Source organism: Ceraceosorus guamensis (genome assembly GCF_003144195.1).
Source record: "Ceraceosorus guamensis strain MCA 4658 unplaced genomic scaffold IE81scaffold_29, whole genome shotgun sequence".
In the NCBI taxonomy this organism is placed as follows: Eukaryota; Fungi; Basidiomycota; class Exobasidiomycetes; order Ceraceosorales; family Ceraceosoraceae; genus Ceraceosorus; species Ceraceosorus guamensis.
Window position 1 is genome coordinate 118,360 of NW_020290024.1, and position 18,060 is coordinate 136,419.

At 55.3% G+C, this 18,060-nt stretch overlaps 7 protein-coding genes across 7 annotated transcripts; 3 read left to right on the forward strand and 4 right to left on the reverse strand.

Annotated features, from left to right (window-relative positions):
* The first annotated feature begins 131 nt into the window (after positions 1–131).
* On the forward strand, positions 132–3,082 carry IE81DRAFT_323440 (hypothetical protein). The gene is made up of 6 exons (XM_025513951.1): positions 132–670; positions 773–955; positions 1,029–1,646; positions 1,705–2,106; positions 2,186–2,711; positions 2,797–3,082. Exons 1-6 carry the CDS (start codon positions 470–472, stop codon positions 2,988–2,990), a joined length of 2,124 nt encoding a protein of 707 aa, XP_025369628.1. The 5' UTR covers positions 132–469; the 3' UTR covers positions 2,991–3,082.
* Positions 3,006–4,659, reverse strand: IE81DRAFT_124271 (urease accessory protein UreG). Its single transcript, XM_025510203.1, has 5 exons — positions 4,198–4,659; positions 3,979–4,077; positions 3,687–3,912; positions 3,560–3,614; positions 3,006–3,479 (listed from the first exon to the last, which is right to left on the reverse strand). Exons 1-5 carry the CDS (start codon positions 4,428–4,430, stop codon positions 3,256–3,258), a joined length of 837 nt encoding a protein of 278 aa, XP_025369629.1. The 5' UTR covers positions 4,431–4,659; the 3' UTR covers positions 3,006–3,255.
* Positions 4,660–5,523: 864 nt separating this feature from the next.
* Positions 5,524–8,263, forward strand: IE81DRAFT_347404 (DUF590-domain-containing protein; the record flags this gene model as incomplete). The annotated part of the gene is made up of 6 exons (XM_025516140.1): positions 5,524–5,813; positions 5,905–5,982; positions 6,074–6,286; positions 6,356–6,911; positions 6,978–7,114; positions 7,189–8,263. 6 exons carry the CDS (start codon positions 5,524–5,526, stop codon positions 8,261–8,263), a joined length of 2,349 nt encoding a protein of 782 aa, XP_025369630.1.
* A 303-nt stretch (positions 8,264–8,566) lies between these two features.
* On the reverse strand, positions 8,567–10,890 carry IE81DRAFT_334516 (UAA transporter; the record flags this gene model as incomplete). Its single annotated transcript, XM_025515415.1, has 6 exons — positions 8,567–8,925; positions 8,968–9,165; positions 9,187–9,521; positions 9,617–9,819; positions 9,850–10,098; positions 10,855–10,890. The coding sequence occupies 6 exons, from the start codon at positions 10,888–10,890 to the stop codon at positions 8,567–8,569; spliced, it is 1,380 nt and encodes a 459-aa protein (XP_025369631.1).
* Positions 10,891–11,036: 146 nt separating this feature from the next.
* Positions 11,037–11,660, forward strand: IE81DRAFT_313609 (hypothetical protein; the record flags this gene model as incomplete). Its single annotated transcript, XM_025512489.1, has 2 exons — positions 11,037–11,175; positions 11,286–11,660. The coding sequence occupies 2 exons, from the start codon at positions 11,037–11,039 to the stop codon at positions 11,603–11,605; spliced, it is 459 nt and encodes a 152-aa protein (XP_025369632.1). The 3' UTR covers positions 11,606–11,660.
* Positions 11,661–11,690: 30 nt separating this feature from the next.
* IE81DRAFT_323444 (putative CYB2-L-lactate dehydrogenase) lies at positions 11,691–13,945 on the reverse strand. Its single transcript, XM_025513952.1, has 2 exons — positions 13,202–13,945; positions 11,691–13,089 (listed from the first exon to the last, which is right to left on the reverse strand). Exons 1-2 carry the CDS (start codon positions 13,553–13,555, stop codon positions 11,941–11,943), a joined length of 1,503 nt encoding a protein of 500 aa, XP_025369633.1. The 5' UTR covers positions 13,556–13,945; the 3' UTR covers positions 11,691–11,940.
* Positions 13,946–15,177: 1,232 nt separating this feature from the next.
* IE81DRAFT_302081 (hypothetical protein) lies at positions 15,178–17,607 on the reverse strand. The gene is made up of 4 exons (XM_025512247.1): positions 17,179–17,607; positions 16,778–17,110; positions 16,419–16,709; positions 15,178–16,359 (listed from the first exon to the last, which is right to left on the reverse strand). Exons 1-4 carry the CDS (start codon positions 17,365–17,367, stop codon positions 15,328–15,330), a joined length of 1,845 nt encoding a protein of 614 aa, XP_025369634.1. The 5' UTR covers positions 17,368–17,607; the 3' UTR covers positions 15,178–15,327.
* Between the last annotated feature and the right edge of the window lie 453 nt (positions 17,608–18,060).

The following is an 18,060-nucleotide window of genomic DNA, read 5'->3' on the forward strand; positions in this document are numbered from 1 at the left end:
AGGCGTTGACGCGAGTGCCACGTGACTTGCCTCGCGGGTCGGCGGAGTCTGAGTCAAGAGTGCTAAGTTTTGAGTCACGATGAGTACCACGCGCCTTTCTAGCGCACCGCATTTGATTCTTGACTGCTGCGCACTTCATGAAGCGATCAGCTCAGCACTTCCGACAGCAGCTCTCGCTACTACTCTATCACAGCCTCAGCAGCGCGTTTTGTCGCTGAAGGGAGCCACATGTTGCGGAATCAAGACACGTGAGCTGACTCGAGCTGTTCCGCAACGAAAGACTCCACTCAAAACAGCATGACTTCAAGCGTCGACGCCTCTTGACACCCTGAAGCATGTCGGCAGGCTCGAGCGATCAATCGGGTTGAGAGGGTCCCCATCGTGGCATGACTTCCAACTTGTTGAGACTCACTTGGAACTGGATTTTGCAGCGACGTAGCCCTGTTGGTGCTTGATCCTCAGTCCAGCAATGTCTGCGCCATTCGGTGCTCTGCCTACAGGCTCACTGATAATCAAGGCTTCCTGCGATGAGAGGCTCAAGAGGCTGGCATTTGGCCCACCGCTCGAGGCCCTCAGACATGCAGAAGTGAGGGAACGCTTGGCGGAGATTTTGCAGCTGGACGATGCTACAACTTTCGCAGTATGCTGGAACGACGACGATGGCGAGACGGTGCGTTGCCGCAGATACGGTTTGCCGGTATCGAGGGTTCAACTCAGCTGAGTTCTTTTGCCCCTTTTCCCCTCCGCCCCCGTCTCCTGAACTGCGCTCTAGTGCGAGATTGAATCAGATGCCGATCTGCGAGAAGCTCTCATCTATCACGCCCCTTCAGATCCTGCGAGGTTACACGAGACGGTGACCATCCGCGTCGTGGTCCGCATCGACGCCACCATCGACTTCAGCGACTTCAGCAGCAACTCTTCAGCTTTTGCCGCACCGAGGAGTACGGGATCTGCGGTGCGTCTGCACCTCTAGCTCCGACGACTCCATACTAAGCTGAGTTGTACGACTATCTTCCTCGTCTGCGCAGAGCCTTGCAGGAAGCTTCTATCGCCCGCCTCCTCCACCTTCGCCGCCTTCATTCTTTGCAAATAGCGAGGCAGACGTGGATGAGGACGAAGCCAGAAGCGCGTGGGCTAGTACATCAGCGGGGAGTATCGTAAACAAAGCCCCTTCTACATCGTCGGCGTCAGATTGGAGCTACGTCGATCAAGACCGCGAGGAGCGAGATTCTTCATCCCTCGCTAGCTGGTCTCGCGACGGCGCATCCACTGACTATGCGCTTCAAAGCGGTTCATCCAATGACAGTGCGATCGATGTCCTGGAGGCGACTTGGGAAAGGGCGCGAAACGGACGAGCGCAGCAGCCTGGCCCGGCATCGAATGGCCTGGACCTGTTGAGCTGGCGAAATGCGCTGCCTTCACGCTCCAGGTCATCGTCCTCTTCATCGGGCTCGGACGCGACGGAAGCCGGTCGTTCTCCGCGCTCCAACATTGCTGCGCTCGATGCCTTGAGGCTGCAGTCTCGTGCCCTGGCTCAAAGTGCAGGGCAAGCACCACACCTCGGAGTCACATGTTCGACGTGTGGAATCCAGCCAATCAGAGGACCTAGATTTCATTGCACCGAGTGCCCCGAAGGCGTAGATCTCGTAAGTTGATCTGTTGGAGAAACTCCTCGACGACTGTCTTATACGCCACCTTTTGCAGTGCACGCCTTGCGAGGCAGCTTCCCAATTCACTAGCGCAGCCAGTCACTCTGCCTCGCATGCAATGCTCAAAGTACTAACGCCAATCAGCTCTGTCAGTGTAGCTTCGGCGCTTGGGACTGCACTGATGTCTACCCAGCAGCGATTGTACGCCGAAGCAGCCTCTGCGGGAGTGCGTCGAGCCCCTCCAGCCTTTCAGCAGAGCTTTGACGCAGCAGGCAATGAGCTGCGCGTGCCGGGAGAGTGGAACAGTGCGAATTTCGCACGCGACACGTCAGCTACGTGCGATTACTGCAATGGCAATCTGGAAGATGTGCGCTTTCTGTGCGCAAATTGTCCCCTCCAGATCAATAACGGCGAAGGTTACAATCTTTGTCAGACTTGCGAGAGACACTCATTACAGGTTGGTTTGAGGCGCTTCTGCACAGTTCGCAGTTTGAGACTTTGAGCTGAATGCGCTACTTTTCGTGCATGCATCACAGTGCCACGACCCAGCTCATTTCTTCTTGAAGATCAGGATACGTAGAGGACAGCCCGCGCAACTCAGGCTCGATGCCCACATGCACGATTTCCGGGAAGCCCTCTTGCCGATGCTGTACAAGGATTTGGTCGGAGACGAGTCCGCGTCCTCTGCAGGCAGTAGCAGTGGGGCGAGCAATACGATTTTGAACTACAGAATGGCTCGAGAACTTTTTGCTCGGGGGCAGAGAGACGCTCCATCTGCCAACGCGCAAGCAGCCGGGCCCAACGCATCTCCTTCGACGACGCTAGTGCCATTTGGACAGCGTCAATTGCCCGACTTGCCCGGCTCAATCCGGGCGCGCATAGGCCACTGGGGAAGACAGCTTCGAGACGAGTATGAGCTTCGTCAACTCGTCCCGGCCGGCTTTGGGTCAACAAATTCTCCTGGAGATGCTGCAATGGTGACAAAGAGGCAAAATTTGGTCCCCGTCGAGAGTTTGGTGCACCCTTCGACGATGTGCGATGGCTGCTACGAGGTGATTTCTGGTGAGTCAAGATGCAAAACCTGTTTCCTATTCTCCGCTCGCTAGGCTGACGATTCACATTTATCGCACGCATTTCGGGCCCGTAGGACCCTGGTTGCGATGCTGCAACTGCCCAGCAAGTTACGACGTTTGCGAAGCCTGCGAGGCTAGGCTGGGCCACAATCCTAGGCACGCCTTTGCCGTCTTCAAGCAACCTCTGGATTTGGACTTGTTCAGATCGGCAGTAGATATGGAGGACAACAGAGCTAATCGACCTCTGCTTCCCTTTCTCCTGACTTGATGCCATTGCTCTCATTTGTACTTTACAACGTTTCTGTCTTCTCCCTTAAAATCTGAGCTTTCTCGGCTGCACAACATTTTCCGTTCCTGCCTAAAGTCACGCTGATGGCTCGTTTGCCATCGGTGCCGCACTTGCTCGCAGCGCTCCCAAGCCTTTTGGCACTCCAGCCATGACAGGTCTCTTCATCCCTAATCTTGATCGAAGAGGGAAAGGGTCGCCCCGTCCTTTGACATCCGTCAGCAACCATCCAAGCATTAAAGCCGCTTCACAAGGGTCGACCAGCTTGTTCCGCTCCTGGCGCAGCGGCACGAGCAGCAAGGATGAGTTCGATGACCTCATCTACGCCTTGGCCCAGACGAACGCTGGTGAAGAGGGTGGGACCACCGTCGCGCATCTTTGCTGCGTCCCTGGCCATCACGTCCAAAGATGCACCCACGTGCTCTGCCAGGTCGATCTTGTTGATGATGAGCAGGTCGGACTGCGAAATGCCTATCGAACGGAAAAAAAAAGTCTTTTGATCAGCAAAGCGATCGCAGGAGAAGGACCTGTCTGAACGCGTCATCTCTCACCTGGACCACCCTTGCGCGGGACTTTGTCTCCACCTGCTACATCGATGACGTAGATCTAAGAGATGGTGACAGAAGGTGAGCACGTGAAGGCTTGCTTTCGTCGCTCCGATCAACGCTCAGGACCCACTTGATAGTCGGCGAGCTCTGAGCTGTAGCTAGCAGCCAGATTGTCTCCACCAGACTCCAACAGTAGTGCATTGCAGGCATACTTCGCTTGAAGCGCCTCCAACGCTCCCAGATTGGCACTGATGTCTTCACGTATGGCAGCGTGCGGGCAACCGCCGGTCTCGATGGCTCTTATACGGTCCAAAGGCTCCAGCGCACTGTTGCGATGAAGAAACTCTTGGTCCTCGCTGTGGACAAGGTAGCGATTAGAGGGCTGGCTGAAGATGCTCAAGCCCCGCATTACTGATGCTCACCGGGTGAAGATGTCGTTGGTGACCACGCCCAGGTTGAGTCGATCCCTCAACTTGCGACAGAGGGCGAGGAGCAGAGCAGTCTTGCCTGACCCGACCGGACTGTATGCGGCCGTGAAAGCGGCGTCAGCCATGCCTCTCTCCGCTTTTCCCTCAATGCCCTTTTGGACAGACGTCGCTGAGCTGCTTCGAACCCGAACGGGGACACTCTAGCCCACTCACCCCCCGATGCCAACAGTGAAGGCTCTCTCGTTCCAGTCCCTCCCTGAGTGATCCGGCTGTTCCCTCTCCTCGTACTTCCCAGGATGATCCATCTGCTCGTGCGTATGACCATGCTCTCCGCCATGCGTGTGGCCGTGCGAGTGGCCGTGAGAGTGTGCATCCTCGACGGGCGCTGCGTTTAGGATGTTTGCTCCTCCAGGAGACTTGAAATCGCAGACTGGTGCGGAAGACATGATGCGTGGGCTGTGCGAGTGATCGTATCACTTGTGGCTGGTGCTGCGGAATCTGGTGACAAGAGGTCAAGGGTGCTGGGGTCGGTCGAGCTTCAAGATCAGGCAGCCGCGCGTTCATCAAGATGCATGCATGGCTAATAGATAGGAGTGTTGCACCAGACCTTGTGTGTGCGTGATCACAGTTGCCATTGGTGACTCGTACTCACTTGACTCCTTTTGATTCGGAGGTGGATTCGTGATCGCTTGCAGTGGGTGCCAAGCCTTTTCTTCGTACGAACGGATGGCGCGAACACATCCACGGGTGCACGGACCCCTTTGGACAGCAACGGCCATGCAGCCAGCCACACGCGCCGCGAAGCGTCCGCCTAAAGCTGCTGCCCAGCCTGCAGCAGCCTTACAACGTGATTTGTGGACGGTTGCTCCGCGTTCGGCTTGCGAAGTGGGATACATGAAAAGACTTGCCTGGGCATCGAGGGCCCTCAGCCACTGTGCACGACTCTTATACTACCGTACCGTATCGCGCGCGCACAGCAGGCACGAGTCATGGGCAGGCAGGCATGAAGTGATCGAAGAGCGGCAAGCGCAACAGCTCGACCGATCGCAGCATGTCGAGGATGATGATGAAGGCCGCCTTGCCCTTCCGGCCTGTCGCAAGCGGAGCTCCAATCACCAATCAAATGGTGAATCGGCAAGTATCAGGGTTATACCGCGACTGCAAGCTCGTCATTCATGATGGAATTTCGTGGTGTGTCGATGTCGAGCGCTTGCTGGACGCCATCAGAGGAGCCACATCGCACGCAGATAGCACCAACTTCCTCGGTGCATGCCGGTGTAGCGTCGTGTGGCAGGGGCAGTTCGGCGTGCAGGATGACGTACGAAGGCGCGCGCGTCCTTCTCTCGCTTGCATGCGGTTCCCTCACGCTATATCGTGGACCGGTAGGGTGCACCTGTGCATGCACTTACTCGATGTTCATCGCCAGAATGAGGTTTCGTGCGAACCCCTGGTCGAGACAGAAGACATTCCACTCGGACTCCATCCTGACTCTCAACTGAGTGATCATCATCCCAATCGACATTTGCGCCCAGCCGCAAGATGAGCAACAAGCAAATTTCGAGCCAGGGCGATCCTGGGTCCGCTCCAACTGACCCATCCGTGGATCTCGTGCTCATCTTCCAATGCGCACCTCCAGAAGCTCTGAAAGCAGGCGCAAAGCCAGATGAAGCGGCCAATGCAGAGATCAGCCAAGAGTACAGTCGCTTGATTCTAGCTCTCAAAGATGCTGGCCTCTACCACACCAGTAGAGCTGGAAAGGAAAAGGGAACCGTACTGGTCTTTGTCAGGGCGCACGCGCACGCTTTGGTCGCCGCGCGAAGGGCAGAGAGGTGAGCCTGAGAAGTGTTCTGCGTACCTGTACAGCGCCTTTGATCGAATGGCTTATGGTGCATTGCGCTCTCTCGCATTCGTCTCTCACAGAATGAACGAATTTTTGCACGGCGCTGGCGCGCCTCCAGGAGCCGAGACCAGCACTGCGGCGTTCTCTGCTGCGGAAAGGTGAGCAGACTGCATTCGAAGCTCACGCCTTCTTTCTTGTGCATGCATTCTGACCGACTGAAGATGCTTGGCTCTTGACTCCGCTACATAGAATTCGATACGCGCACAGTCTGCTGACTCTACCTTCGAGATCCTCTTCGGGAACGCAAGACGGTACAGTCGTGCCTGGAGCGGGTCTGAGCATCAAGTCCAAAGAGTGGCCTCATCTACTGGACATTGCTGCACTGCATGATACCGCGTACAACAAGGCATGGATCGAGCGCTGGGGCAAGCTGGGCAGCATGCTCAGCATCAAGGATGCGGAGTGAGTACTGCAAGGCCTCCCACGCCGTCGGTCTGACCGCAATCTGACCGCGCCGTACCTTTCGCACAGCCTGGACACACTTCGCGATCACTTCGGAGAGCAGGTCGCCCTCTATTTCGGTTTTCTGGCCTTCTACTTCAGCTCTCTCCTCCTCTTGGCTCCGATCGCGCTCTTCTTCTGGTCGAACTCCGGTCCATTTTCAGCAAGCTATTCCGTCTTACTCGTCCTATGGGTGCTTGGCTTTACAGAGTCCTGGCGTATGCGCGAGAAGAAGCTCTCTGTCCGATGGGGAACATATGGTACAGACGTAATTGCGGAGCGCCGCAAAGATTTCAAACCGGAAACTACGAGAGTGGACAAAGCTACAGGCGAAAAAGAGGAAGTCTTTGAGTGGTGGAGAAGAGAGTCTAGAATGGCAGTCAGCATACCGGTCATGCTCTTCTTTGCTGCCCTGCTCGGTGCTGTGTTGACAACCATGTTCGCGGTGGAGGTCTTTGCTACCAAACTCTACGATGGTGTTGGCGCAGCACTCGTCCCCCAGCTCCCCACAGCTCTATTTGTGGTGGCTGTGCCACAGATCATGGGGGCTTGGCAAGCTACTGCCAGCGCTCTCACCTCGTGGGAGGTGAGTTATGGCTCTGAATGTTGGTACTGACAACCCTCTACTGAATCTATGCCGCTCCTCAAATAGAATCACCGCAGCGCACAGAACCATGAAAGCTCTCTTACCATCAAGACTTTTGCTCTTCAAGGCTTCGTTTCCTACGGCGCCCTCACACTCTCGGCCCTCGTCTACATACCATTCGGACAATCCATCATGAACGAGCTGTGAGTGCCACCGATCTCGCGACGCCGTTACAAAGGGGGGTGTCTCTGAACCATCCATGCTCCCCGCTCCTCAGCGTATCGCGCGGTTTCTTTGCTCAACCCATTGCACGAGCACTCAGGCGAGGCACGCTATTCCGCAATGAGCGAGGAGAAGTGGCTTTCGACATCAACCCAGCTCGTATGCACAACCAGCTCTTTGCAGTGCTCACCACAACTCAAGCTATTGGCGCCTTCACGGAGCTGGCCTTGCCCTTCATCCTGCGAAAGGTCAACGAGTATAGGGAACAGCGGGCAGAGGCTAGTAGCGGAACCAAATCGCCGAAGACGCCAGAGACCCGTTTCCTGCACCGCGCGACCACCGAGCTGGCATTGCCAACATACGAGACCTTTGGAGACTACGCAGAAATGGCTACTCAGCTGGGCTACGTGGTGCTTTGGTCCACGCTGTGGCCACTGGCACCCATCATGGCTCTTGTCAACAATTTCTTCGAGCTTCGATCTGATGCGCTCAAGGTCACGCTCAACTCTCGAAGGCCCATTCCTCAGCGCACCACCACTATTGGTCCGTGGTTGGACGTGCTGGGCTTTATTGCTTGGCTGGCGGCAATGACCAACACCGCCTTGGTCTACCTCTTTGCCCAATCGCCGGAAGCTCAATTGGAAGGCCATTCGGCGTACGAGACTGTTATGCGCAGTCATCACGTGGGGCCCACTTCCAGTGGCATCACGCCATCGGGCGAAAAGATCGACGCGTCTGCTTCGCTGCCGTTCTGCTCCCTGTTGCCCAAGTTTTTGCCTTGCTCGAGCGCGGTCTCGGCGCTCGGCACTGCCCTCTTGCTCTCTCTGGTCGCCGAACGAGCATACAGTGTTGTGAGATCTGCAGCTCAGCACCTACTGGAGCGAGCGCTCTGGAGAGGATCCGAAGAGGAGACTGCTTTGCGCAGGAGGGAGTGGCAATCTAGACAACTAGCCGTCCAGCAACACGTCTCGTCTGGCAACTCTACTGGCTCTGCTGGCCCGCTTGACATTCCTGCGAGAGACGCTAGCATCGTTAGCGCCCAGGAAGCGCTGCCTGATGCTGCTTTTTGGGACCCTACCGGCGACGTTGGCCTCTCCGTGATACAACAAGCCGCTGGCAAGCGTGAGTAAGCTGGGAGACCACAACAAGCGGAATAACATTATCACAGGCGAAGAAAGAGACGCAAGCGGATCGAAGATTCTGTCGCCAAAAGCTCGCCTTTGGCCTGCCACACCCCAATCTCGCTCCGGCTTCTGCTTTGTTCGGCCAATGATTGAAATTGTCCATTACACAAATGCAGTGCGAAAGTATAGCAGAGATTGCTGAACGCTTGCGTGACGATACAACATGTGCGTGACTCGAGGGGAACGCTTCATTCGTGATTTGAGGCCCTACTCTGCGTGCGAGATGAGAGCTGTACGCTGTGCGCATCATCAACTCGTCTTGGGCTTGACCTCAGCTTCAGTGCTGGGCCGCTTGTCTTTTGCGCCTTTGGAGCTGCCGGAAGAGCCTAGCGCATAAGCCACAGTGCCTAGCAGAACAGCAGCGGCTCCCGCTCCGAGCTGCAAAGTACCCTTCGCTCCCTTGTCTCCACCAGCAGCCGATCCAAAGAGGAGCAGACTGATGGCTAAACTGACAGCTTTCCTCACGACGAGCACCAAAGTGACGGTCAAGGAAGAGACTTGAGAAGTGAGACGATTGACCCCGTTTATGCAGAGCAGCTGCGTCAGAATGTTCAGCGTCAGAGGTGGGAAGATGGAAGGGATCAAGAGACCCGAGCTTTGTCCTGGTCCTGTACCACCGCCGATGGGCGAGATGGGCGAGGGCAGGATACTAAAGAAGGGCAAACTCCGAAGATTGAACGTCCCTCCTGGAGCTACTAGACGAGCAAATGATGATGACTGCTCCACCACGCCATCGAGGCTCATATCGCCAGATAGGGCAAGCGCAGGCGAAGATTTGACGGCATTCTGCAGCAGAACTTTCGAGGAGCCTGGAAAGGTCAAAGCGTCCGCGCTAGGTAGGCCCCAGCCTATCCACAGCATTGGTGTACTCATCGCTCCCGTCCATTCCCTGTTGAGCTGAGCTCTTTTGAAGTAGAAGAGCGGTAAGCTGAGTGCGTGAGAGTAGAAGAGCATTTCTCTCCAGTGTTGAGAACCGTGCGCGGCGAATGTCATCTCTTGCCAGAGTCCCATCAGACTGCTGATGAAGAGCGCGCAGGTCAGGAGCAGGATGCCGGTAAAATAGGAGGAAGAAAGGGAAGCCGCGAGACTCTTGCTGGTGCTGCTGGTCGAACTGCTAGATGATGTCTCGGGCGTTGTCGCCAATGTTGAAAGAATGACACCAAAGGTGACGAGAAGCACGGAGAATATCTGTAATGCAGAGTACCTGCGAAGCGAAGAGTCAGAGACAAGGCGTCGAGCCTCGCGAATGTCAGAGATATGAGCTTTGACATTTACATGTGCATCTGCATCACTACTCACTTTCTTCCCTTTACGAGCCAGCCTACGATCATGTTGACGACCAAACCTCCTGATCTGAAGATGATGTGCACTGGCATGGGCACATGATAAGCAAAAGCGGTATTGTTGAGTAGACTTGTAGCAAAGTAGAGCGACACCTGTACGGCCCATCTGATCATTGGGACCTCGTTCCTCTTGAGCACAATGATGGGTACGCTGGCATTCTTGAAGAGGGGCAGTGATATCCTGATGACTTTGAGCTGGGTGGGGAGAACTTGTAGAGAGGTGAAGAAGAAGTGAAAAAAGGTGAGGAGGGTACCGCATTGAGGCAGAGCTCGTGTGGATAGCTCGAGGTAGTAGGCGTTGGAGCAACAACCACCGAATATGAGCGATAGTATGAATATCCATTGAGGAAGCGTAGACATGAGCATAGACCTGGTCGGTGATGACGATGCTGCTCCGGATCTGGATGCTGAGGTGCCATCTGAGCTGGCGCCTCGCGTCTCTGAAATGCTGCTTGAAGTGATGCCGTCGCGCGCGAAGCCCTCTCCGAAGCCCTCTCCGCTCGCAGCCTTTCTCTGCCTGACAGACATGCTGAGCCAGAACAGCTGCTAGCTGCGAGGACCTTTCAGCACTCGTGTCTCGTCCGGTCACCTCCGCTTATGACTGCGAGGCAGACAGCTCGAGTCTCGAGTCTCGAGGCTCGAGGCTCGACTCGGTATGATTACGATGATGGTGGTGGTAGTGCTGCTGCTGCGGGGGCGTTTCAGGATCGATGAGGGATCTGTGTAGGGTGGATGGGACCACCGGAATGAGATCTCACCTCAGCCGGCGACTTGAAAGGTGTCGTTGCACGCGCACCTGGATGCTGGTGGAATGATAAGTCAAGAGGCTGCTCTACGTAGCTAATCGTATGTCACGCCTGTTGTCGCTACACCTCACTCACGATTCGCTGATGATAGAATCACGAATGCATGCGTGCGGGGTCCCCAAAAAAAGCTCCATTCAAGATTTCTGGTGCCTGACGCTCATACCACGTGACTAATGATGATCCGTACCCACCAAACCGCACCGACGAAGCTCGCATATATGTAGACGCGTTCATTAAGAGCACAGGTTCAGCTAGCTAAAGCTGCTTCAACCAGTTCCTGGTCTGTGATTTGGTTCCGTGACTCTTTCCCTGCTAGCATCTACAACATACTGTGAATCATCTACTGCTGCACGAAGAAGAGATTCGATTGTGAAGAGTTCTGCAGCACCTCGAAGCGTATCCCTGCGATTCTTGCCGCCGGCATCTCACGACCCATCATTCTCGTCACAAGCGCAAAGCGCTCCACACTTCACCATGGACGACTCTGAACTAGCTGCATTGCGAGCTTCTCGTATGCGGGAATTGCAAGCCGGATCTTCCAGCAGCGGGGGAGGAGGAGGGGGAGGAGGTATGGCAGGCTTGCCAGCTGGATTGGAAGGTGGATCGTCGGATGAGCAACAACAACAGCAACAACAACAGCGAGCGCAGATGGAGGAGCAGAAGCGAACGATGCTCAGCACCGTGTTGGATCACGAGGCCCGAGAGAGGTGTGAGTCCCACGTATCATCTCCTTGGCCCGACATCCTCCCCCTCCCCCCCCAACCACCTCTCACATTTCATCTGGCACAACTCGCTTACCTCGCTCTTGCTCTTCCAAAGTGTCCCGCATCAACCTAGTCAAACCTGAGAAAGCTCGAGCTATCCAAGATCTCATCCTGCGAATGGCACAGTCGGGTCAGGTCAGGCAGAGGATAACGGAACCTCAGCTGATCGGATTGTTGGAGCAGATCGAGAGCCAAGGCAGGGGAGGATCGGGCAGCGGAGGTGGGCCAGGCAAGATCACTGTGAGTTCGCGGGGCTGCAAAGCGTTGGGGTCTGCGATTGCAAAGCGAGCAGAGAAGACGATGCTGAGCGTTTGTGGGAGCAAGCATTCAAGACGTCGTTACGAGCTACGCGGCTTGAGCACAGGACCTGATTGAGCTTGCTAACACTTAATCTTTGGCACTGGCTACTCCATTCTCAATTCCAGTTCACACGCAAAAAGCAGGTCCACGAATCCGAGGAAGATTCCGATTTCGATATCTGATTCGAAAGTCCATTGCAACGGCACGAAGCGGATGTAAGCGACGCCACACTCATAGACAATCGTGAATGACGAAAGTGATTCACATTCCAACTAAGGTGGAACTCGAGCATAAAGAAGTTCCCCAAGCAGCAACGGGTGACATGCAGGACATCGCTCGAGTAGAGCTGATCCAGGGACAAGAATGGAGGTAGCGATCGAACAGTGGAGTCTCTGGCACCCATGGGTCGACTAGAGTTTGTTGACAGTGCCCACCGCCGTGCTCAAACGCTCGTAGATTTGGCTTTGGTTGGAATCTGGCGTAGCGCTAATGTGCTGGTGCAAGCTTCTCGTGTCGACCATTTCAGGTACGAGGTCCTTGAGCATAGGTGCACCAATGAGTCTCATGTTCATTTCCATCTCTGCCTTGAGCAATTTGATGGCGTGCTGCACACCGTCCGGTCCGTAAGCGGCGTAGCTGTAAAGGAAGGGTCTTCCGATACCGCAAGCTGTCGCTCCCATAGCTACAGCCTTGAGCACGTCTGATGCTCGACGAACACCACCATCCACAAAGATTTGGAACATGGGGTTGGGGAAGAGGTTGCGAGCTTTGAGCGCTTCAACCACTTCTCCTAGCACCTCGATGCCCGATCTCGCAAAGTCTAGCTGTCGCCCTCCGTGGTTGCTGAGGACTACACCTCCTAGACCCAACTCTGCCGCGCGCACAGCATCTTCCCAAGTCTGCACACCCTTTAGGATGATGGGCAGACGAGTGACGCTTCGCAGCCAATTGAGATCGTCCCAGTTGAGGGAAGGGTCGATGAAGCTGGAGATGGCTCTAGCCGCTCCTTGGCTCCTGTCCACATTCTCCTTGCCATCATTCTGTACTCGAGACCCTACATCTTCAAATTTCACCCTCATGTCCTTCTCTCGTCGACCCAGCTGTGGTGCATCGACGGTGATGAAGAGGGCTTTGATGCCTCGATCTTCGGCTTTGCGAATAATCTTTTCCGTGATGGTCCTGTTCGAGTTGACGTATAGCTGGAAGAATTGAGGCTGTTGATCGTGAACTCGAGCATCGACGATCTCATCGAAGCTGCAGGAAGCCAAGGTTGGGATCATTTGGATCACATCCTCCCTTCCAGCACCGATCGTCAGATTCTTTTCTCCGTCCGGATGACCCAACTTGCCCAAAGCTGTGGCGGTGACGTATATGGGCATCGATGTCCTTACGCCCAAGATTGACGTTCTAAAGTCGACGTTGGCAACGTTGCGCAAGATGCGAGGTCGGAACCAGATCCTGCCAAACGCATTGTTGTTCTCTCGCATCGTCACCTCGTCATCGGCACCAGACGAGTAGTAAGCCCAAGCAGGTGCCTTGAGAACCTTCTTCGCGATCACCTGCGGTTTGCAAGGGCCCGACATGAAGCGTGCGGATGAGAGCGAGCCATCAGAGTGCGCATCATGATGTGATGGGAATGTGCATCCACCGAAACACGGACCACATGCTCACCTCAAAGTCGTACAAGTTCAAGCAGAGCTCGAGCGGCGGCAGCTCATCTTTAGCCTTGGCCACCTGCTTGTCTTCTGCCGATTCCTTCTTCTCCTCCTTCTTCACAGTGCTCATATCCACCTTGCCCAAGCATTTCTCCTTTGGCAAATTCTCCTCCAGCGTACCGGGCGGGTGGATGGGGTCGTACTCTTCGGTAGCATCTTTGCCCGCATACTTCAAGATGATCTTTTTACCTCCTGGATGTTCTGGCAGGAATTCGGTCACATCGTACACTTGTCCGTGAACAATGACGTAGCACGACTCTTCGCTGTTGTGCTTTGCCACCTCATCTCCGTGCATGGCTTTGTCCGACATTGTGAGGCGCTGTGTGATGGGTCAAGCTGGCTGTGGCGAGCTTGCGCGTTATAGATCGGCGATGAGAAGGGGCGGCTGAGGTGAGGTATGAAAGTGCAGTGGATCAATGTTGCCGCTAGATGATCGTGTTTGAGAAAGGAACAACTGAACGCTAATATGGCGAACGTCCTGGACAGCAGGCAAAGGCAAGATTCACGATCGAGAAGTCACGAATCGCGAGTCACGAGTCACGAGTGGAGGCGATGCGGACGGGCGGGCGGGTGACTGACTAAATGCGGCGCAGGTGATTCGGCGATTGCAGCAGCTCACGCGCAAAAACTCCAAATCGCACGGCCGGGACTTGCGCGAGCGGGCAGAACAGGCAGAAAATCACGAGTCTGAAGAGTGTGGGGATCAAGGCGGGGCACGCCAAGCAGAAGGGGCAGCTATAGCAGACGACAAGGCTGACATATGCCGAGCTGTGCACTCAGTGACTCAACTCAACGCAACGCAACGCAACGCAACTCACTCCACCTTCGTCGTCTCGTCACGAGAGGTGCAGCAGCAGCAGCAGCAGGTACAGTAAAGTAGCTAGGCAAAAGAGATCCTTGCTCACCCACTTCGCGCGCACTTGTGCTGAGCCGCCGCTTCCGAGCGGCATGCAATCCAGTCACGAACTCGTCATGTGGGAAGTTGGCCGGACGCCGGTCTGTTTGCGTGGCGTGGAACCACTCGCACTCGAGCGCGCGCCAAAATCCTCCCACTCGCACCCCCATCTCGGACCAACCAGCAAGCAGCAAGCAAACACGTCTGCTGCTGATGACGGAGCTCTCTCTCTCTCTCCCCCACACGCGGCACTCGTCGACACTCTTTTGGTGCATGAACTCTGTGCTATGCGGCTGCACGCTCTCTTCTGTATTCGCGATGGTGATTGTGATGCGCAGTTCAAGGGCATCCATTGATGGGTTGCTTTGCACATGCACAGAAGGATCCGGCATCATCAGAATGATGGTGGCCAGTACGTCTCCTTCGGCACGGCCTTTTCAGGTTTGGCGGGCATGTTTTCATACGAAGCCCGTCTCTTGCCTGCCTGCCAGCAGCACGGATCTCACTCATCAGCTTGACACATGCCGCTCTCGGATTGCGAATTCAATTGCGACTGCATGATGACCGTTGTTGGCTGACAAAGCACGCGACATCTACATCTACACAGCTCACGCAACCTCAAGTTGGCACATGATTTTGGCGCTTGATACAATCACAATGGGTGGGGGTGGGGCCATCCCTTCATCAATCTCGCCTTTCACTCTCGACCTTCACGCTTAGCTCCACACATCTTCAATCGCCGAAAGCGCTGCTATATACCCCTGATGCAGCATTTTGCCGATTGTTCGCATTTCCAGTGGGAGGCCTTTGATTGGCCCGGCCTCCACATCAAAGGATCGCGCGAGCATGCCTGATGGTGATTGGCATATATGCGTCCGCTTCAATTTACATTCAATGATTCGCAGCCGAGACAGGGCCGACAGTGTGGCCACGTGGCAGCCAGTCCCGTCATCAGGCGGCGATCAGGCCACCTATATGGGTGGAGCGAGCCCAGGAATCGTTGCTTTATTGTCAAGCGATTAGTGAAAATCATCTTGAGACGCGTGACATCGTATGCATTGGTCTGGCAGATTTGCCGCTGTAAAGCTGATCGAGGTAACAGAGCGGGGTGGAAGACAAGGGCGAAAAGGCGAGAGAAGAGGGAACGAACACCAGCAACGGCCGTAAAGAGAGGGAGACACACACGCTTAATTGAAGTTGTAGCACGCGAAGCGATCCCCTGCGCCCGTCCAGCCAACACCCTTCCAAACCAGGAACGCATTGTTGGGGTCGTACTTTTTCTTGATCTGCAAAAGCTTGTTATAGTTGGCTCCTCCGCCATAGAAGGCGCCTTGCCAATCCACCTCGTCCACGCTGGCCTCGTTGATGTACGCACCCGATCCGTACTTTCGGTAAAAGTTGGCCGCATCTTGCACAGCTTTAGCGATGTCATCCTTGCCTTGTCTTGGTATGCCCTCGACCCAGTTTGCGGCGCTGACGACGTGCCAGAAGCTGTCGCGCCACGCTGCATTGAGACTGGTGTCCGCGCCCCTGGGACCTCCCATAGCTGAAGGCAACGGAGTGGTCGCGAAGATGAAGAGTGCGATGGGATCGGTATGGTCGGCGTACTTTTGCTGAGCCTCGCTCACACGTTTGAAAGCGGAGTTGAGGTCCGTTGCGAGCGCATTGCGGCTTACATTTGTGGCAAAGGTGGAACGTGAAATCAAGCGCGAAGAGAGTCGTTGCGCGTAGCCGACGGGTGTGAGGCGTGGGGAACTGAGCCCCAGCTTGCGACGGTAGAGGTCGAGCGTTGGGTACGTGGTGAGCGGACCAACGGGAATGAAGGTGAAGCCAGGCTGGGCTTTGATGTAGTCGACTAGCGGCGCAACTTCCTGAGTGGCTTTTGCGTAATCAGAAGAAGGAACCCCGACCGAGCCTAGGAACGTGTCCGAGTTGATGAAATGATATCCAACCCAGCCATTCTTGATCAGGTTTTCCTGAACTTCTGCAAGCTTGGCCATGTAGCCGATGCGTGCAGCATCTCTGTTCGCTTCCGGTACCGCTTTGAAGTCGACGATGTACTCGAGATTTTGAACGGGACCGTCGGGGTGCACCTTCATGACGGTTTCCGTGATGACGCCCCAAGAACCACCGCCACCACCGCGAATGGCCCAAAAGAGATCAGAGTTTGTCTCGCTGTTCGCTCTGCGGATTGTACCGTCAGCAGTCACGACCGTAACCTGATGGAAAAGGTATTGCATCAGCGTGATGTATAGACCTTCCTATTGGTGCTACTCACTTGCAAGATGTTGTCAACGGCCATGCCACGTGTTGGAGCAAGCGGGCCATGACCTCCACCGAAGGCGAAGCCACCTGCGATACCGACGGTGGCCACGGCGCCGAGCGCAATAGCTTTGCCATTCTGACTTGCAAAGGTGTATGCTTGATCTGCTTGCACACCAGAGCCCATTACGAGCGCATTGCCCTTTCCATTGAAATTTTCGACGTATGAGATCGACTTGAGATTGTGGGTCCAGATGGTCAGTCCGTCGGGACCGGAACTGCGGCCAAGGTAGTCGTGCCCGGTGTTCTGCACAATGATGGCAACCGCGATTAGACAGCAAAGACAGGCTCGCCGCTTTCACATAGATAACTCACCTTGATAGTCAGCTTAATTCGACGAGCTTTCGCGAACAGGATGGCTTTGCTCGCCGTCTCTGCGGAGTCGACGTTGACAGCGTAAGGGCTGATTCTCCCCAAGCCGCAGGTCTTGCTGCCACCACCTTCCGGGGCAACAGTCAGGCCAAGGGGGCTGCTCCTAGGATCTAGCGCGCAGCTATCGTCGCCGCACTGCGACCAGTTGTCGACCATCGTGACTCCAATGACGTCTTGACGGGCATTTTGATCCGTGTAACCTTGTTTGACGGCAGTGCATTGCAGCGCATTGAAGCCGTTGGGTTTGGCAAAGCATGAGTCTGCCCAAGGTGTCACCTTTTTTAGGAAAGCAATTGCGTGATCAGCAAATTGGGCCAGCTCCAACGATGCTTCGTGCAGCTCACTTTGATAAGCCGTCCACCTATACTCTGGTTGAATGCATCCCAATCAGCTTGGCTTGGCCAGCAAGGCTGACTTGGCTTGCAGTAGGTCGTCGTGACTTGTCGTGAGGTCGCGGCTGCCTCCGTGGTGCCGACCAGGCAAGAAGCAGCCGCAGCTGCTGCGCCCACTATACTGGGAAGGAGTCGCACCATCGTAAGAAGGGGCTAGATCGTGCAAAGGGAAGTAAATGGGTTGGTGGAAGAGGAAGGAAGATGTCAAATGGCAGATGCTGAACGGCCTGAGCTTCGTAACCTGTCTAATGATGTACAGGCCGCTTGAAAGGAGAGAGGGCAAGCTGGTAGCCGGGCACGATAGAGCTTGCAAAGTGCCGCCTGTCGAAGGTTCGCTTAGGAGATGCTTTGGTGACAGCTACACTTCTCTCACCAGGATCCCTGGGACGTGCGAACTGAGGTCGAGAAGGGGAGATGCTATATACCGTAGACCCTAGTTGGGTCTGATTCTGGCTCATCAAAGTCACGCCCTCAGGCACTCTCACCCTTTCGCGGGCCGTCAGGAGGTCATCCATTCGCGACTTTACAAGTACAACAGTCTATGCAGGGCGAAGGCGGAAGATCTCCTGCACCCACACTTCTCCTTGTCGAGAGAACCGAATAGCAAAGCGGAGTTGTGTCCGGAGCGGGAACCTAGAACTGCTCGCAATCATGCGTTTTGCGTCCGGACCGTCCCAGGCGCTCGTGCCGCCGCGAACCGTGCGGTCTCGGGCCGTTGATTGATTTACACCTGGCTTCCGTGGCTATTTTGCTGCCTTCTGTACATCAGCTTGTGTTCCCGATGCATGAAAGGAAGGTGCACATTCACATCAATATTCGCGGTTCTGCGGTCGA

Coding starts and splice junctions, on each gene's coding strand:
- IE81DRAFT_124271 (XM_025510203.1), bottom strand. CDS start 4,430: ATGTCTTCCGCACCAGTCTGCGATTTCAAGTCTCCTGGAGGAGCAAAC. Junction 3,913..3,978: donor ACCAACGACATCTTCACCCG/GTGAGCATCAGT, acceptor CCTTGTCCACAG/CGAGGACCAAGAGTTTCTTC. Junction 3,615..3,686: donor CAGAGCTCGCCGACTATCAA/GTGGGTCCTGAG, acceptor ACCATCTCTTAG/ATCTACGTCATCGATGTAGC.
- IE81DRAFT_323440 (XM_025513951.1), top strand. CDS start 470: ATGTCTGCGCCATTCGGTGCTCTGCCTACAGGCTCACTGATAATCAAG. Junction 2,107..2,185: donor GCGAGAGACACTCATTACAG/GTTGGTTTGAGG, acceptor CATGCATCACAG/TGCCACGACCCAGCTCATTT. Junction 2,712..2,796: donor CTGCTACGAGGTGATTTCTG/GTGAGTCAAGAT, acceptor TCGGGCCCGTAG/GACCCTGGTTGCGATGCTGC.
- IE81DRAFT_323444 (XM_025513952.1), bottom strand. CDS start 13,555: ATGTCGGACAAAGCCATGCACGGAGATGAGGTGGCAAAGCACAACAGC. Junction 13,090..13,201: donor TGAACTTGTACGACTTTGAG/GTGAGCATGTGG, acceptor TGCAAACCGCAG/GTGATCGCGAAGAAGGTTCT.
- IE81DRAFT_302081 (XM_025512247.1), bottom strand. CDS start 17,367: ATGGTGCGACTCCTTCCCAGTATAGTGGGCGCAGCAGCTGCGGCTGCT. Junction 16,710..16,777: donor GAATTAAGCTGACTATCAAG/GTGAGTTATCTA, acceptor ATCATTGTGCAG/AACACCGGGCACGACTACCT. Junction 16,360..16,418: donor CCGTTGACAACATCTTGCAA/GTGAGTAGCACC, acceptor CTTTTCCATCAG/GTTACGGTCGTGACTGCTGA.